Source organism: Microcebus murinus, chromosome 23, assembly GCF_040939455.1.
Source record: "Microcebus murinus isolate Inina chromosome 23, M.murinus_Inina_mat1.0, whole genome shotgun sequence".
NCBI lineage: Eukaryota > Metazoa > Chordata > Mammalia > Primates > Cheirogaleidae > Microcebus > Microcebus murinus.
This window is the reverse complement of record NC_134126.1, coordinates 33,986,229-34,001,497: the sequence shown is the minus strand read 5'-3', so window position 1 is coordinate 34,001,497 and position 15,269 is coordinate 33,986,229. Positions and strand designations below refer to the sequence as shown.

Sequence of the window (15,269 nt, the reverse complement as noted above, 5' to 3'; positions counted from 1 at the left end):
CTTTTTCTTCATTATCATCCCTCAGGCTGCCGTTTTAGACATTTTTTCCTAATTACTCCCACCCATGAAATCTTAGTACCACAAATACAGTATAGAACTGGGTGTGTATCTGTGCTTTATACTTAAAAAGAGTAAAATCTAGTCACCCCTCTCCTCAAAGAACCAGTTTTTACCCCCTTGCAGTGATACCACCATGGTTAAGGTGCACATACTAGACTTTTAGACATGATTTGGTGGAACAGGTGAATGTTTCCGTGGTTAGGTTCCAGTTGGATAACTCTGAAAATGAATTCTGGTTGCTCAGTTGATTAGCTGTATAATCTTTTGTCAGTCTCTTATGCTTTCTAAACTTCCTTTTCTTCATCTGCAAAATGGGAATACTAATATTATCGTCTCCATAAGGGTTAAGTGAGAATTGGATGAGGTAGTTCATGTAATACATTTAGCATATATTAATTACTCAATGTATATTAACTATTATTTTATCATCTTAATGATCCTAACTTCAGTTTTGTTCATTGGGACTTAAGATCCTAGTACCAAGAGATATAGCTGTTCTCTTTTCCATTTTTTAATACTGACTGCCTTCGGGGGGAAAAATGTAAGCTTTGGTGGTAACTTGAGATAAAATGCCTGCAGATCTCCACAGTCACTGAAAGCTAATCAGAAAGAAAATTTCTTAATCTGTATATCATTATATGTAGAGTATTATGAATTTACATGGTGGCTTGAACCATAGATTATTATTTTAATAAATGATTCTGGATTCTATTTTTAGATATTTGATTTAATGGATGCGAAAGCACGTGCCGATTGCATCAAAGAAATAGATCTCCTTAAGGTAAATGATGAACTATTGACTATTTTGAACATAACTGAATGTGTTGATGAAAGTGGTTTATTAAAATTCCATATTTATAAGCAAAATGATTTTTATGATTTATGCCACACTGATTTCAGGTAACATTAAATACGTTTGCATCTCAGTACATTGAAGAATGTAGTTACCTGTTGGATTCACTGTAAAATAATTTAATCGGAGCATTTGGTAGGGTCAGCTTTTTTTCCCTCCTAATTTCAAACTAGGAAATAGATAAAATGGGCCCATAAAACATTGGAGAAATTTTTTCTTGACCATCTCAACAAGACACATTCGAAAAGTTAAGGAATGTACATGCATATAAGTATTATCTCAAGATGTGTTATATTAAAAATGTAGACTAATCCAAATGGTTCATGTGCTTTTTATAATATTCTTTAATCTTTTATCCAAATTTAGAAAAGGTGGATATAAAGAGCATGTCAGGATTTGGCTTTTCAGCTTCTCACCCACTAAGAATATGACAGAGATTTCAGCTATCTCTGCACTACTTCTTTGCTAGTTATAAGTCTCTTTTGAAAAATGCAGTGGCTTATGTTATATTTTAAACTTTTAGGTAAGACTTGGGTATTTTTTATGCCAAAAATGAATCAAATTTATCCAAAAAGATAAGGGTAAGGTCAAAACAAACTGTGCTTTCTGACTATTCTGTTAGTTGTAGTTATTTCTTGGCACATGAAGTAACCGTTTTAAATATAAAGTGTTACTATAGAAATAACATGTCATTGTAGAAAATATGAGGAGAAAACTGTATGTAGAAAGAAGAAAATTAGCTATACTTCTTGAATATTTCTCTGAGAAACAATTTGTCTTGTGTTAACATATTTAAAGATTCAACAAAAAGATAGTAAAGGTGTATAAACTGAGGCATATATTCCTACAAGGTAAAATTTTTCTTAAGGATGATTTTATGACTCAACTCAAATAAGTTCTGTATATTTATGTTATTTGATGTAAAGCAATAGTTAGATATAGTATTTTAGATACGAGTTTTTTTTCTCTATTGGCTGGAGTTATACTAGGAGCAGCCCTAACTTCAAAGTAGGCATAAAAGGGATTCTTTATTTACCCTTGAGTAGTCTTAAATGACAGTTCTCATTTTAAAACATATAATATTTAGCACATGGTGATTTAATTCTGTCATTCACTTATTGCATCTTTTATGCTTTTTGGGCATAGTGCTGTTTTTAAAAGTTTTATGTACAAAATTTATTATTTCTAATAAAGAATTTTAAAATTGGTTTGTGCCTGGTTTTAGTTTCAATAATCATATTTGTTTCAAAATTCACTAGATTAAAGAAAAATACGCTGTCATGTTAAGATTTATGTAATTTAAAAATGAAATACAGTAAGTTTATTTTTAAGTTATAAAACTATACGTGACTTTGGGGAATTTACAATAAGAAAACTTCTTGGTGCGTGTTTTATTTTCTCAGCAACTCAACCATCCAAATGTAATTAAATATTATGCATCATTCATTGAAGATAATGAACTAAACATAGTTTTGGAATTAGCAGATGCTGGTGATCTATCCAGAATGATAAAGGTAAGCCTTTTTTTTTTTTATTAATGGTCTGAAAGTTTTATATTTTCTGATAGAGTTGTCTGTTAAATATATAGGCATATTAGGTACTAAAGTACCTTTAAAAAGAGACCTCAAGCAAATCAGTAAGAAAAAAATCAGATAACTCCATTAAAAAGTGGGCAAAAGACATGAACAGGAACTTTTCAAAAGAAGATAGACAAATGGCTAAATATACATATAAAAAAATGCTCAACATTACTAATCATCAGAGAAATGCAGTCAAAACCACAATGAGATATCACCTAACCCCAGTGAGAATGGCTTTTATCAAAAAGTTCCCCAAACAATAGATGCTGGCACGGATGTGGAGAGAAAGGAACACTTACACACTGTTGGTGGGACTGCAAACTAGTGCAAGTTCTGTGGAAAATAGTATGGAGATTCCTCAAAGAACTAAAAGCACACCTACTATTCGATCCAGCAACCCCATTACTGGGTATTTATCCAAGGGAAAAAAAAGTCATTTTATCAAAAAGACACTTGCACTTGAATGTTTAAAGCAGCCCAATTCACAATTGCAAAGATGTGGAATCAACTCAAGTGCCCATCAGTACATGAGTAGATTAATAAAATGTGGTATATGTATATCATAGAGTTCTATTCAGCAAAAAAAATGAATTAATACCTCTTGCAACAATCTGAATATAACTGGAGACCATTCTCCTAAATGAAGTATCGTAAGAATGGAAAAACAAACACCACATGTACTCACTACTAAATTGGAACTAACCAAATAGCTCTCATATGTACAGATGGAAGTACAACTCAACAGGAATCATACAGGTTGGGGGCGGAGAGAAGAGGACAGGTGAAATCATACCTGACAGGTACAATGCACACTATCTGGAATGACGGGCCTGCTTTATAACTTTGACTCAAGCAGTACAAAAGCAATCCATGTAACCAAAACATGTGTTCCCCTGTCATATTCTGAAATAATAATAATAATTAAAAAAAACCTCAATGCAATGTGGTCTATGATATGTAATAAATGGTAGCTAAAATATGTAATAATGTGATAGATATGTAATAAATGGTAGGTGACAGTGATCCATAATGATTCTGAAGCTGGATTACCTGGCGACATTCACACTAGTCCACTTAAATATGTGAACATTTCAAAATCAACTTGGAAATAGGCCAAGAGACGCATCTTCAATAAGCCAGAATGACAATTTTGCTGCTTGATTTCTCTGAGCAGACCCATCTGATGTCTCTGGACATCACAGGAGGAGGCTGGAAGGTTCTAGAGCAGTGCAACCTGTTTCTGGGAGGGACCCATCATGGCAGAAAGTGGGCTTTGCAGTCAGATTTTGGATGTCAGTCCCTGACTGGACCACTTAAAGGTTGCTTAACTTTTTTTCCTAAGGGTATATTAATTGGATTTAAGGTTAGCTGCAATTAATAAACCCCCCCAAGTAACAAACAGTAGCTAAAAAAGTTCTTGTCCTTGAGCAAGTCACTAAACCCTTCTGTGCCACATTTTCTCAGAAACATAATAATTATAGAATGTACTTCATAGGGTTGTTGTGGTTATTAAATTAATGTTTATTAAGAGTTTAGGCCGGGCGTGGTGGCTCACGCCTGTAATCCTAGCTCTCTGGGAGGCCGAGGCGGGCGGATTGCTCAAGGTCAGGAGTTCGAAACCAGCCTGAGCAAGAGCGAGACCCCGTCTCTACTATAAACAGAAAGAAATTAATTGGCCAACTAATATATATAGAAAACATTAGCCGGGCATGGTGGTGCATGCCTGTAGTCCCAGCTACTCGGGAGGCTGAGGCAGCAGAATCGCTTGAGCCCAGGAGTTTGAGGTTGCTGTGAGCTAGGCTGACGCCATGGCACTCACTCTAGCCTGGGTAACAAAGTGAGACTCTGTCTCAAAAAAAAAAAAAAAAGAGTTTAGAACAGTGCCTCATGCATTGTAAAGCTATGTAAATGTGGCTGCTGCTGCTATATTGTTATTGTTATTCTCTGTCACTTGAAAGTCTGGAGCTAAGTCATAGTAGGCCGGAAGGGACAAACGGTCCTTGCTCGCTATATCTTAAGGTGTATTCCTGCCTGCCACCCATGTTCAGCTGCATCCCTTGGCAATGTATGTAACCTAAACATTTGTACCCCTAGATATGCTAAAAGAAAAAAGAAGAACAATAAGAAATTTTAGTAATAATGTTCAAAAGAAATGCAAATACAGTACCCAAACACAAAATTTTATAATACAGCTTTCTACTAGAGAGACATGTAAAAGTAAATGTAGTCCTTATAAGAGAGTGAACCTTTAGCTAAGAGAGTTAATTACTTATAGTGGAAAGGAAAAGAGGGCAAATTCTTATCTATCAGTAAAATAGATTCAGAACAACAGAATTCTGTCTGGTAATGAGTAGTAACTTACTATTATAGAATTACACCTTTGTAATTCCATGTATAGAGAGAATTCCATATATATTCTCTCTATATATACATATATATAAATATATACATTTATAACTATATCCTTGGAATACCCTTGAGGTTTCTGACTGAAATTTGAAGGTGTCTATCATGTAAAGGACTTCTTAGGGGGAAAATGATTTTTTAAATGGTATCAGCTGAGTTCTAATAAGTTATGAGCTTATGTAACAACTGCATGTACTTAGGTAGAATACTGAAGTGGTTCTTCCTTAGAGAATTTTATTATTATTCCTCCTTCCCTTCTAGTAGGCTTCATAAAATATAACCTTTTAATGATCCTGTCCTTTTTTATAGGTACTATCAGTTTTTGCCTAGTCAGGATATAAGACATCCTGGGTCAGGTTTCCTAGGTTCTTTTGGAGAAAGCTGAAAGTCGTTTTGTCAAATCTCTGGATCTTACAACAGTCTTGGCATAGTGGCCATAACAGAAAGTTTGACCAAACAGTTTCACCTGAATAAAATATCTTCATATCCTGGTTGTGTTTCTGTATGTCTTTTGCAATGTGATATTTTAGATCTGACCAGATACCTAAATTGTATTCAAAGAAAATAATTTAATAACTTGGGAAGATCTGATCTATGTGATCTGTCTGACTTCTTTCTCTAATAGAATTAATGTTATTATGGATTGATGTATTTTAATAGTGCACTTAGTTATGGCTTTTCTCTCCATTTGATTTAAACTTAGTCTTTATGTAATTTTTAAAATATAAAATGAAAGGCCTTTTTTTTCCTCGCATGAATTTTCTCAAGTGGTGAAGGTCCTCCCCCTCCTCCCTCATTCCCATGTCCCAGAGCTAACCGCTAATTTTTATGTACAAAAACCTTCCCAACCTTATTCACTGTCTTTACACACACATTTAAATGCAAAAATATACTCTAATATGTGCATTCTTTCTCCATCACATCACAATGTATGTAATTATTGCTTTGTTAATAGACCATTGGATTATGTTCATTTTTATTCTTAAAGAGAAACCTCAGAAACAAAGCCTTGTATATATCAATACAGCTATATCTATACATACTCTTTTATCTATTTCTGTTACTTAGATTCATATAAATAATATTGCTGAGTAATAGAGTATTCACATTTTAAATCATAACAGATACTGCCAAATTACTTTCTCAAATAGGTTTACCAATTGATAGCTTTACCCATAAAAGCTCTACATTTCATTTATTCACTTATTGAACATTTACAGTGTACCAGGTACATACATGGTTTATGCTTTCTTGGAACTCATTGCAAGAGACAGGCATTTAACTAATACTCATAGGAAATTATGAATCTGCAGTTGTAATAAGTTATATAAAAGAGAAGTGTGGTTCGTAATGGGTATTTATAACAGGACAACTAAATCTAGATGTAGAATTTCTGATGGCAATAGGGTTTTAAGCAGTGGTGCTATAGATGAACTTGATTTATTACGTAATCTTAATGACTGAACTATAGTTTCCACATCCATAAAATTGGATTGATAATACTTGTCCTAAGTATTATGAAGATTAAGTAATATAAAATATATATGCTTATATATTTACTTATTTTTAGATACATGTAAAAATATATGCTTATCCATTGATATGCACCTATCTATCCATGCATATCTGAATATATGATGTCTGATAGGTACTCAGATTTTCTTTATTCCATTTAAACCTCTGATTACCACTCTTCTCTCCTCCGTGCACTATACAATTCTACCCTTCTTTACTCTTTCAGATGACATCATTCCTCAAATGTTACTGAGTAAATCCAAGTCATCAGGCAGGAATGCCTGCATCTTCCCATGGCCAAACCTGCTAGACCAACTTGCATCTGTTACCGTTCTCTCCTCCGTCTTTCCTGTTACCATATTCTTGTTAGACAGGAGGAATTGTAGTGTGTTCCTCTGCCTGGATTCCCTATCCTTGCTCTGCCCATATTCTCAGAAAATTTAAACCCTGTCATTCCCAGTCCTGAATTCAGAACCATTATGCACTTGTGGACCCCTTCTATCATTATTTACACGTGCCCAGGTCACTTTTATCTTAAACATGCTCATATATGCGCGCACACACACACATGCCACACTTGTCATTCATTCGTTCGTTCGTTCGTTCATTTAAGAAACGGTTTCTTCTGGTGGGCAAGACAGAGCAAATGATAAGCAAGTAGAGTATATGGCATGCCAGATATTGATAGTGCAATGGAGAAATGTGAAGAAAGAAAGGTAATAAGGAGTTTGGAGAAAGGGCATTGCTATTTTAAATGAGATGATCAGAGAAGGAGTCCCAGAGTGCCTTGGTTTTCTTCCCACCTCTCTGGAGACTGTGATTCTTTTCTTCTGGTCTTTAATGATTTAATGATGGAGTTTTAAGTTTCAGTCTTTTTTTTCCCTTTGTCCTTACTTTATAGCTGGTTTCATTCATACCTATGGCCTCAATCACTCTCTATACTGTTGTCAACTCCCAGTTTTTTGTTTTTTTTTTTTATCATCAGCCTGGAGTTCTCTCTTAATTCTGGCTCCATATAGCTTAGCATGTCTGTAAACAAACTCATGATCTTCCATGTAGACTACCTCCTCCCATGTTCCCTGACTCGAGGCTTGGGGCCAGTGTGTTGTGCACACTGGAAACCAGGACTATTCTTGGATACTCTCCCTTACTTTCCATTTTCAGTCTGTTTGCAAATTCTGTTTAGTTTTTCTTCTAAATGCCTTTCAGATTTCTCCACCCATTTCCGTTTCCATTTCTTTCCCTATAGGACGAAGTATAGTATAGTCTCTCACATGGACAGTGAGAGCTTTTTAACCATTTCCCCACTTCCCTGTTCCATCTGTTTCTTCATCAGTCTTTGACACATTAAGTGCCATGTGAGTTGTATTTAATTCATGCTAGTTTTGAACCTGGGGCCTCGTGAAGCATCTGTAAGTGCAGTTGGTTTGTGAAAATCTTACTTGTTGATGTTCTTATTGTTGCAATTAATATTGACGCTTTAATTACATACAACTCACAGAAAACAAAAAAGAATAATTTTTTTATTAAATTAGGATAGTTTTGTTTTGGTAGTCTTTATTTTCACAATAAAACACTGGCCTCAAGGAAAAATTTTTTTCTAGTGTGGCAGTCAATGTGTTAGGAGAGAGGGGAGAAAAAAAAAGGAAAAAGAAAAACTTCTGCTTTAATCAGATCATTCGAGGGTTTCACATTGAGAGTAAAGATTAAAATGTTTGAGGAGATTTAGCAAACCTAGTGTGAGATAGAAGATGAGCTCCCTGAGGAAGGAACCGTGGCCCATTTTGTTGTATTCAGGTGTCCAGGTGCCTGGACATTACCGGGGTCAGAGCAGGTGTCCAGGAAACGCCTGCTGTGGAATCTGGTCTCTGCTTTCCCTCTTGTGTCTGGCATGTGGGTTTTTCAGTTCCTTGAATATGTCCTATTTTTCCTACAGAGCATTCGCATACGCAGTTTCACCTGCCCAGGATTCGCTTCTCTCCCATTCTTGGCAGTGTGTGTCTATTTACCCTTCAGTTCTTCACTTACATGCTACTTGCTCAGGCATTTCCCTTTGACTCACAGACGGTTTTGGTATAAGTGCTTTCGGAATACCCTTCTTTCAGAGTACTTGGTAATATAACCATGCAGTTATATGTGTGGTTGTTTTACAAGATGCTTGTATCTCCCATTAGACTGGAAGCTCTGTTGAGGACAGGACCATGTGGGTGTTGCCGCCAGGCTGTATCCATTTTCTAGGGAGGCACCTGGCCAATGGGGGACTCAGCAGGCATGTGGTGAGCACGTGTGTAGAGGCTGGTTCTCTTACCTCTGTTACATGTCTCTGTTCCCAGCCAGCGGGCGACTTGGGTGTTTGCGTGACAGCCACCGCAGTTTCCTGCTGCTTGGCGCTCTGGTCTCACGGAGAGTCGAGAGAAGACACCATTCTGATACAGGAAGGTGTTTTTTTGGCAGAGAGGGAGCTAAGAAATTCTGAAATTGTTTTCTAAACACCCTTGTTAGTTCTGTAAGCAGTTCTTCATAAAAGAGATTACATTAGGAAAAAAATCATACATAGGAGCTTCTGTTGTGAAGGGACATGACAGTGATTTAAAGCTTTGTAAAGGACAGCGGTAAATGCTTGAATTGTAACAAACATGATTTATTTCTTTATCGTGAGTGATATTGTAAATTACTGTGTATCACAACAATATTTCACTCACTCAAGGCTTCAGCTTAATTGGGGTAGAAGAGGAAATATAGCTTCTGGTCTGTATTCCAGAAATGAACCTCTGATAGCATTGCATCAAAGATTTTTACAAGTAAATAATTAATTGGTTTAGAGCAGGCTGACAAATATAATTAAGCAATTTATAGTTGAAATATTCAGTATTTCTCTAATTAGTGACAAAGGAGTACCTGAGGCTGTGGTCAGATGAAATACTTCCCCAGATGAGTTTTAGGATAAAAGGAAATCCAGAATTTTTCATCATGTGTTTCTTCACTGTCAGTAATAGAGTTTTAAAGGAAAACAGACACTTACAAACAATTAGATTTCAGTTAAATTGTGCCATATATGCAATATATTTTCTTTATTGTACTCTAAATGGGACTAATACATGCACCATTTTATAGTACGCCTTCTTAAGCTGTTTATTTCACTGTTCTAATGTCAAGAAACATATTTAGCAATGAATACTTAGTGTAGAGGAAATGAAACTAGTGTCAAAAATATATAAACAAGAGTTTTTTAATTTGAGCTTGTTAATAAAAGTATTGCTAAAATATATTTTAAATTTTCATAGCCCATTTTGCAAAATATACATCATTCATTGAACTAAATTTATAAGTGCCTATATTCATAATTACCTATTAAAAAGTCAATTGGAGACAAATAGAGGAAAATATAAATGCATGTATTTAATAATTTTAAAAAGCTTATTTTTGCTAGAATATCAATAAGACAAAACATAACCTAATGTAATAAATATCTTAAGGGGAAACTCAGAGGCTTGTTACCTGCCAAAAGAGTGTTATACCACATCATAATGGCTAAGAAGGAAACGAATATTATTCTTATAAATGTTTTTTAGTAAAATATGCAATACAAATAATTTAAATCAATATCTATTTTCTGCCAGAAGTTTGGCACCATTCCAAATAAGTAGCTTAGGGTATCTTTTCTTATTTCTAATATATTCAGATATAAGCTATCTCCTTAGATTATTAACTTAGTATTTTCTATGTTGTTGCCAGTTGTGCGTCATTCTCTTCAAGTTTGGTAGGAGCCTCAAAATGTTTTTTTTATATAATACAGAAAATTATATATATTGATCTTTAATATGCTTAGAAATGTACTTTAGTTTTTTATTGCTACCTTGCAAATTATCACAAATATAGCAGCCTTCCAAAGGACAAATTTATTATGTCATGATTTCTGTGGGTCGGGAGGCCAGGTGCCGAGTAGTGGGGTCTCTGCTCAAGGTCTGGGAAGGTTGAAATCAAGGTGGCAGCCAGAGCTGTGAGCTCGTGTTCATGGTCTTCTCCCACGTCCACTGGTCGTTGGGGGAGAATTCAGTTCCTTCAGTTGTGTGACTAAAGTCCCTGCTGTTCTCCTGGCTGTCGCCCAGGCTCAGACTCTGGAGGCCACCAGCTGTTCCCTGCCACGTGGCCCCTCCACAGCCCGCCACTGTGCTCCCTGATGGGGCAGGAGGAGGAAAGGCTTTTTGGCTTCAAATCTTCCTGACTTCTTTGAAGGGCTCACCTGATTAGGTCAGGCCCACCCACACCAATGTCCCTCTTGATTAACTCAGAGCCAGCTGATTAGAGGCTTTAATTACATCTACAAAGTTTCTTCTGCCATTTAAGATAATATAATATGGGAAGGATATTCCATAATATTTACGTGCCTCACACTCAAGGGGAGGAGATTATACGTCAGGACTTGGGGATTTGGGGGGTAATGAGGTACATGTTAGAGTTCTGCCTACCACAGACTTTCATAAATTAGCTGGAATATCAGCTATGTTTTGGAGATAATTGCTTTCTTCAAATATTACAACTTACAAATCCTGTTCACCTGTTTGGTTTGGTTGTTTCCTTACATTTGCAGACAGATTTTTATTCATACTTACCGAATTGAGAGGTTGTGCCGGCAGTGAAATCACTTTGCAATGTCTTTTACACTCTTGGCTTTGGGCCCTCAGCGCGGTGAAGGCTCCTGGTGTCACCGTCTTCTTCCATAGCTCTGCTGTGTCGCCTAGCACTGTCCTGCACCTTCCATTGCAGCACCTGGGCAAAGTGTGTTGTCCATGCCACAGCCGTGAGAATTGCCAGTGACCCCAAATGCAGCCTGCCTCCCACTGAGTCTTTTGTATGAGATTGTCATCTATCTTGCATTTCACTTTCAAATTATTCTGAACTCTTAAGGTTGCAAATTAGTGGCACTGAGAAAACTATATAGGATTGAATTTTTTATATATATATACACACACACACACACATATACACATACATTAACATATAGATGCATGTACTTGGGTACCCATATATATGTATACCTATGTGTGTGTATGCATGTAAATTTTTGTCTGTATATGGTATATATATATGTAGGTGTGTTATACAAAATTATTTTTATGGAAGCAAAGTTACTGATAAAATATCACTTGGGTTTTCTTTGATACTTAAGTAGTTTGATAGTAAAGCAGTATAGAATTTAGAGATTTCAAGAAATTGAAACGTATATACCATAATGACCATTATGTAGTTGTGTGAGTATAAATAAAAGGTGATACATGAATTTTGAAATGTGTTTACCTAGACAAAAATTAGAGGATAATTTTGAAGGACCTTTACTGCACCTTACAAGTACAGGTAATACTGATCCAAAGCTGCCTGTTATACCAGGTACCACCACAAGCAGTAATTCTGGTCGCTATAGACAGTGAAGCAAAGAGAAGGGTACAGCCTCTGTCATGTTAAACATCTTATTTTCTTTCATTTAGATTTCTGTTGAGAGACTTTCACTGTCTCAGTATTGTTCTGCTGTGTTTTCTTTGTCCATTAGGAAAATTGAAATCTCTTTTGCTATGTTAGTGTTGTCTAGTATGACATAACAATAAAGAATTTATTAAAGATGCAAATATGTTTATCTTTGTGACCTTCTATGTCTTCCTGAAGACTTTCTGCCTTTTTAAAATCTTTTTCTTCAGTACTCTGACGTAGCAAAGAAAACATTTTAAATATTTCCAACTATTTTCTCATCAATTTTACTAACCTGGAAGCTTCTATTAAGAATTATTCACATGGCAACAGTTAAGGGATCATTTCTTACGGTAACTGTGATGCATTCATGCATTTTTATTGATGTTATTTTTTCAATATCCTGAATAAATTTCTTTTGTATTGCGGTACCAGTGTTCAGAAGGCAGCTCTTTTTGGGCAAGAACATTGTGACTTTATAGGCACTTATTTTTCTTGTTTGCTAAATAATGTAATGGTGTTTTTTTTCCAAGGCTTAATTGCTCAGAAAAAACCTTTCCTGTGTCACATTTTCTACTGTAAAATAAAATATATTTTTGGCTTATGTTAATAACCTGTATAATTTTGACTTTGAGGAATTGATTACCTTTATGTTCTATTAAATTATAATCTAGAAACAGCTGAGCACTCTTAATAGATTTTCCAACATTACAGGAAAAGACAAAGACTAGCAGAGCTTGGACAAGTAGATAAAATGAGATATTGGTGATAAGTATTTTTAGTGATCTCATGACTGCCAGGCCCATTCTATTTCAGACCTTTTAAAGCAATTTAAGGTATCTGGATTTTATTCAGACTGCCAAGAGTGACAATATGCACATACTGCCAATTAGTATTACATACCAAAATTCTAATTGAGATGTAAATATTTTGTACATTTACATAATTCCCAAAATTGTGTATAGCAAATATTTGTGTAGTCAGTTGATACCTCATTATACCTTGAGAAGAAAATGTTTCCATGGAAAGATTAATATATAATAAATATCACACTTAGAACTGTCAATTGTGCTTTCAGAAGCATCCTGTGTTTTTCATTGCCCAGTCTCTGTGCATTTAGTTCTTTGAAATAAGAACTGCAAAGTGTAGCCTTGTAAAATTGCATTGTAATTACAAAGATTGGGAACATAACATCCCTTCTGATGGTAAATGTCTGACCTAATTACAGGTTTATGACAAAGAACGCTAATTTCCTTTCTACTCATATAAAGTCCATTCATAGTATTAAGTGGACCAATGGGGATCTCTGAGTTTTTGGGGGATTTTTTTAATTTTTGTTTTTGTTAATTGGAAATATGAAGGACAGGGGATAATAGTAAGTTGTTACTATTTTTAAGTGCGAAAATGTGCCAAACAGACATTTGTTGTCTTTCACTTGCAACTGAGAGTATAGACCATAGACTATATTTTAGAGGTGCTGGGATTTCACAGATCATCTCCAAACGCTTTGTTCAATACAGTGAGAAAGCTGAGACCCGGCAAGGTTAAGTGGCTTGCTGAAGGTGACACAGCCAGTTACTGTCAAACCTCATGGTCAGGTCTGTTATTGGAAGATGGACGTGGGTTGTGTTAGTGGCACATCTCAACATTTGACAACACTCCCAAGCAGGAAATGTTTCCTCATATTTAGCATAAATCACTTCCTCTTCTTACATACTTGGAAGAGATGGAGAACAGCTGGTGCCTGTAATTCTACTTCTCTTATAACTTCATCATTTCTCATCATTTAATTATCATTTTTCCTAATCCTCTTTAAAAATGCCTTGCTGACGAGGATCACATTTGTTGTTTTGTTTTTTATTTTTTTAACCAGAGGGGTACATTTCTAAAGGATGCTTGGTGTATGATTCTTAGAACTGGCTACACCATTGCGAGTCCCTTTGTTAAAAAATTACTAAGAATTTTCAAGGTGGCAATAACAGAGCATTAAACCAAGTGTGGGACTACCGGCCTGAAACAGGTTGTGGGCAGTGCCCCTGAGAGTTCCAGATGTTTTGCCTGAGATTTTCTTCTTTAAAGATTCATATGCAAACTGTATGCTTAAGTATTTTGATATACAAAGATGATTTTCAGTCTTTCTCTGTTGAAGCTCTTCCTGACATTTCTAGAGGAAGAATGCTAGAATTGCAAAACTTATAAATCAGCAGTGCATGGTCTCCTTGGAATTGTAGTGTCTAGAATGCACGAACTAAGTTACTCAGTTGAGTCCAAACAATTCATCCAAAAAAATTCAACGTCTGCTATATAATTGGGTTTGGTTTTGGGCATTTAACTTGTAGAAGGATGTTTGGAGATTAACTTTTAAAAAGGTATTTTTATTAAGGTGTGTCTACTTTCCCAAAATTTTTGAATGGAAACAGCTTGCATCAGCCTCTTTTATATTAATACAAATCACTTAGGTGGTGACGCAAATGTGTTTTACCAGATAGGTCGAATTTTACGTAAGCGAAATGCTGGTAATTTTTCTTATATGTAAGTGAGACTATAATCTGATGTTTATGTATACATTTTGTATGTAAATTGATTAGCATTTTATTGCATCCGGTTTTTCTATTTGACTAATGTCTACTGCTCATTTAAATAATGTTGAATAAGGGTAGAAGATGGACTTTTTAAATAAATGACATTTGTAGATTTGCATAGAGAAAAGACTAGCCTACTTATTAAAAAAAAGACTAAACAAAAGTACTTCCAAGTCATTAAGCATACCAGAGTGTTAAGTTTTGCCTGCTCATAAATTTTTATGTACTTTATTTTCAAGTATAAAAAAGTTGCAGTTGTATTTCATCACATAAATATGGCAAAAGAACCATATCACATAATCTTTCATTTATATGTAAATATTTATATTGGCACTCTTAGAAATTTTGGCTGTATTATTTATCATTTTATTAAAAACTTACTACATGGTACATGTACATTTTTTACTTTTACATCATGGCATTAGATATTTTTCTAATCTAAAGCTAAATATTTATATAGTGCTATCTTTTGTGGGGGGAAATAGGATTTTTGAACAGTAATGCTATTTGGCTAGGGAATTAACTTTAAAAGATATGTGTTTATTAGAATAAGTTTTAGGAAAAGATTGTGATTCTTTTTTTTTTTAATACATTGGCATTGTCAAGTTCTTGCTTTGTAGTGCTAATGTAAATTTTACCAATTGTAGAAGGAATTCAAATTTTCATAGCCTTTTTGTTTTTCATCCTTTTTAAAGAGATAGCGAACAGTGCCACCATCAGAACAGATTGGCCTTTCTCATTGTGTCGGTTTTCTCAAAAAAAAATCCCTATATTTAAGAAATGGTTGAGAACCACATATATTTAAAGAGA

At 35.0% G+C, this 15,269-nt stretch overlaps 1 protein-coding gene across 2 annotated transcripts in view; it reads left to right on the top strand.

The window, feature by feature from the left end:
• Positions 1-15,269, top strand: part of NEK7 (NIMA related kinase 7) — a 132,695-nt gene that overhangs the window by 78,741 nt on the left and 38,685 nt on the right. For both annotated transcript variants that reach the window (XM_012744366.3, XM_012744365.2), the window contains exons 4-5: positions 779-841; positions 2,317-2,427. In XM_012744366.3, the coding sequence (XP_012599820.1) occupies positions 779-841; positions 2,317-2,427 (174 nt within the window). The remainder of the gene's footprint in view (positions 1-778; positions 842-2,316; positions 2,428-15,269) is intronic.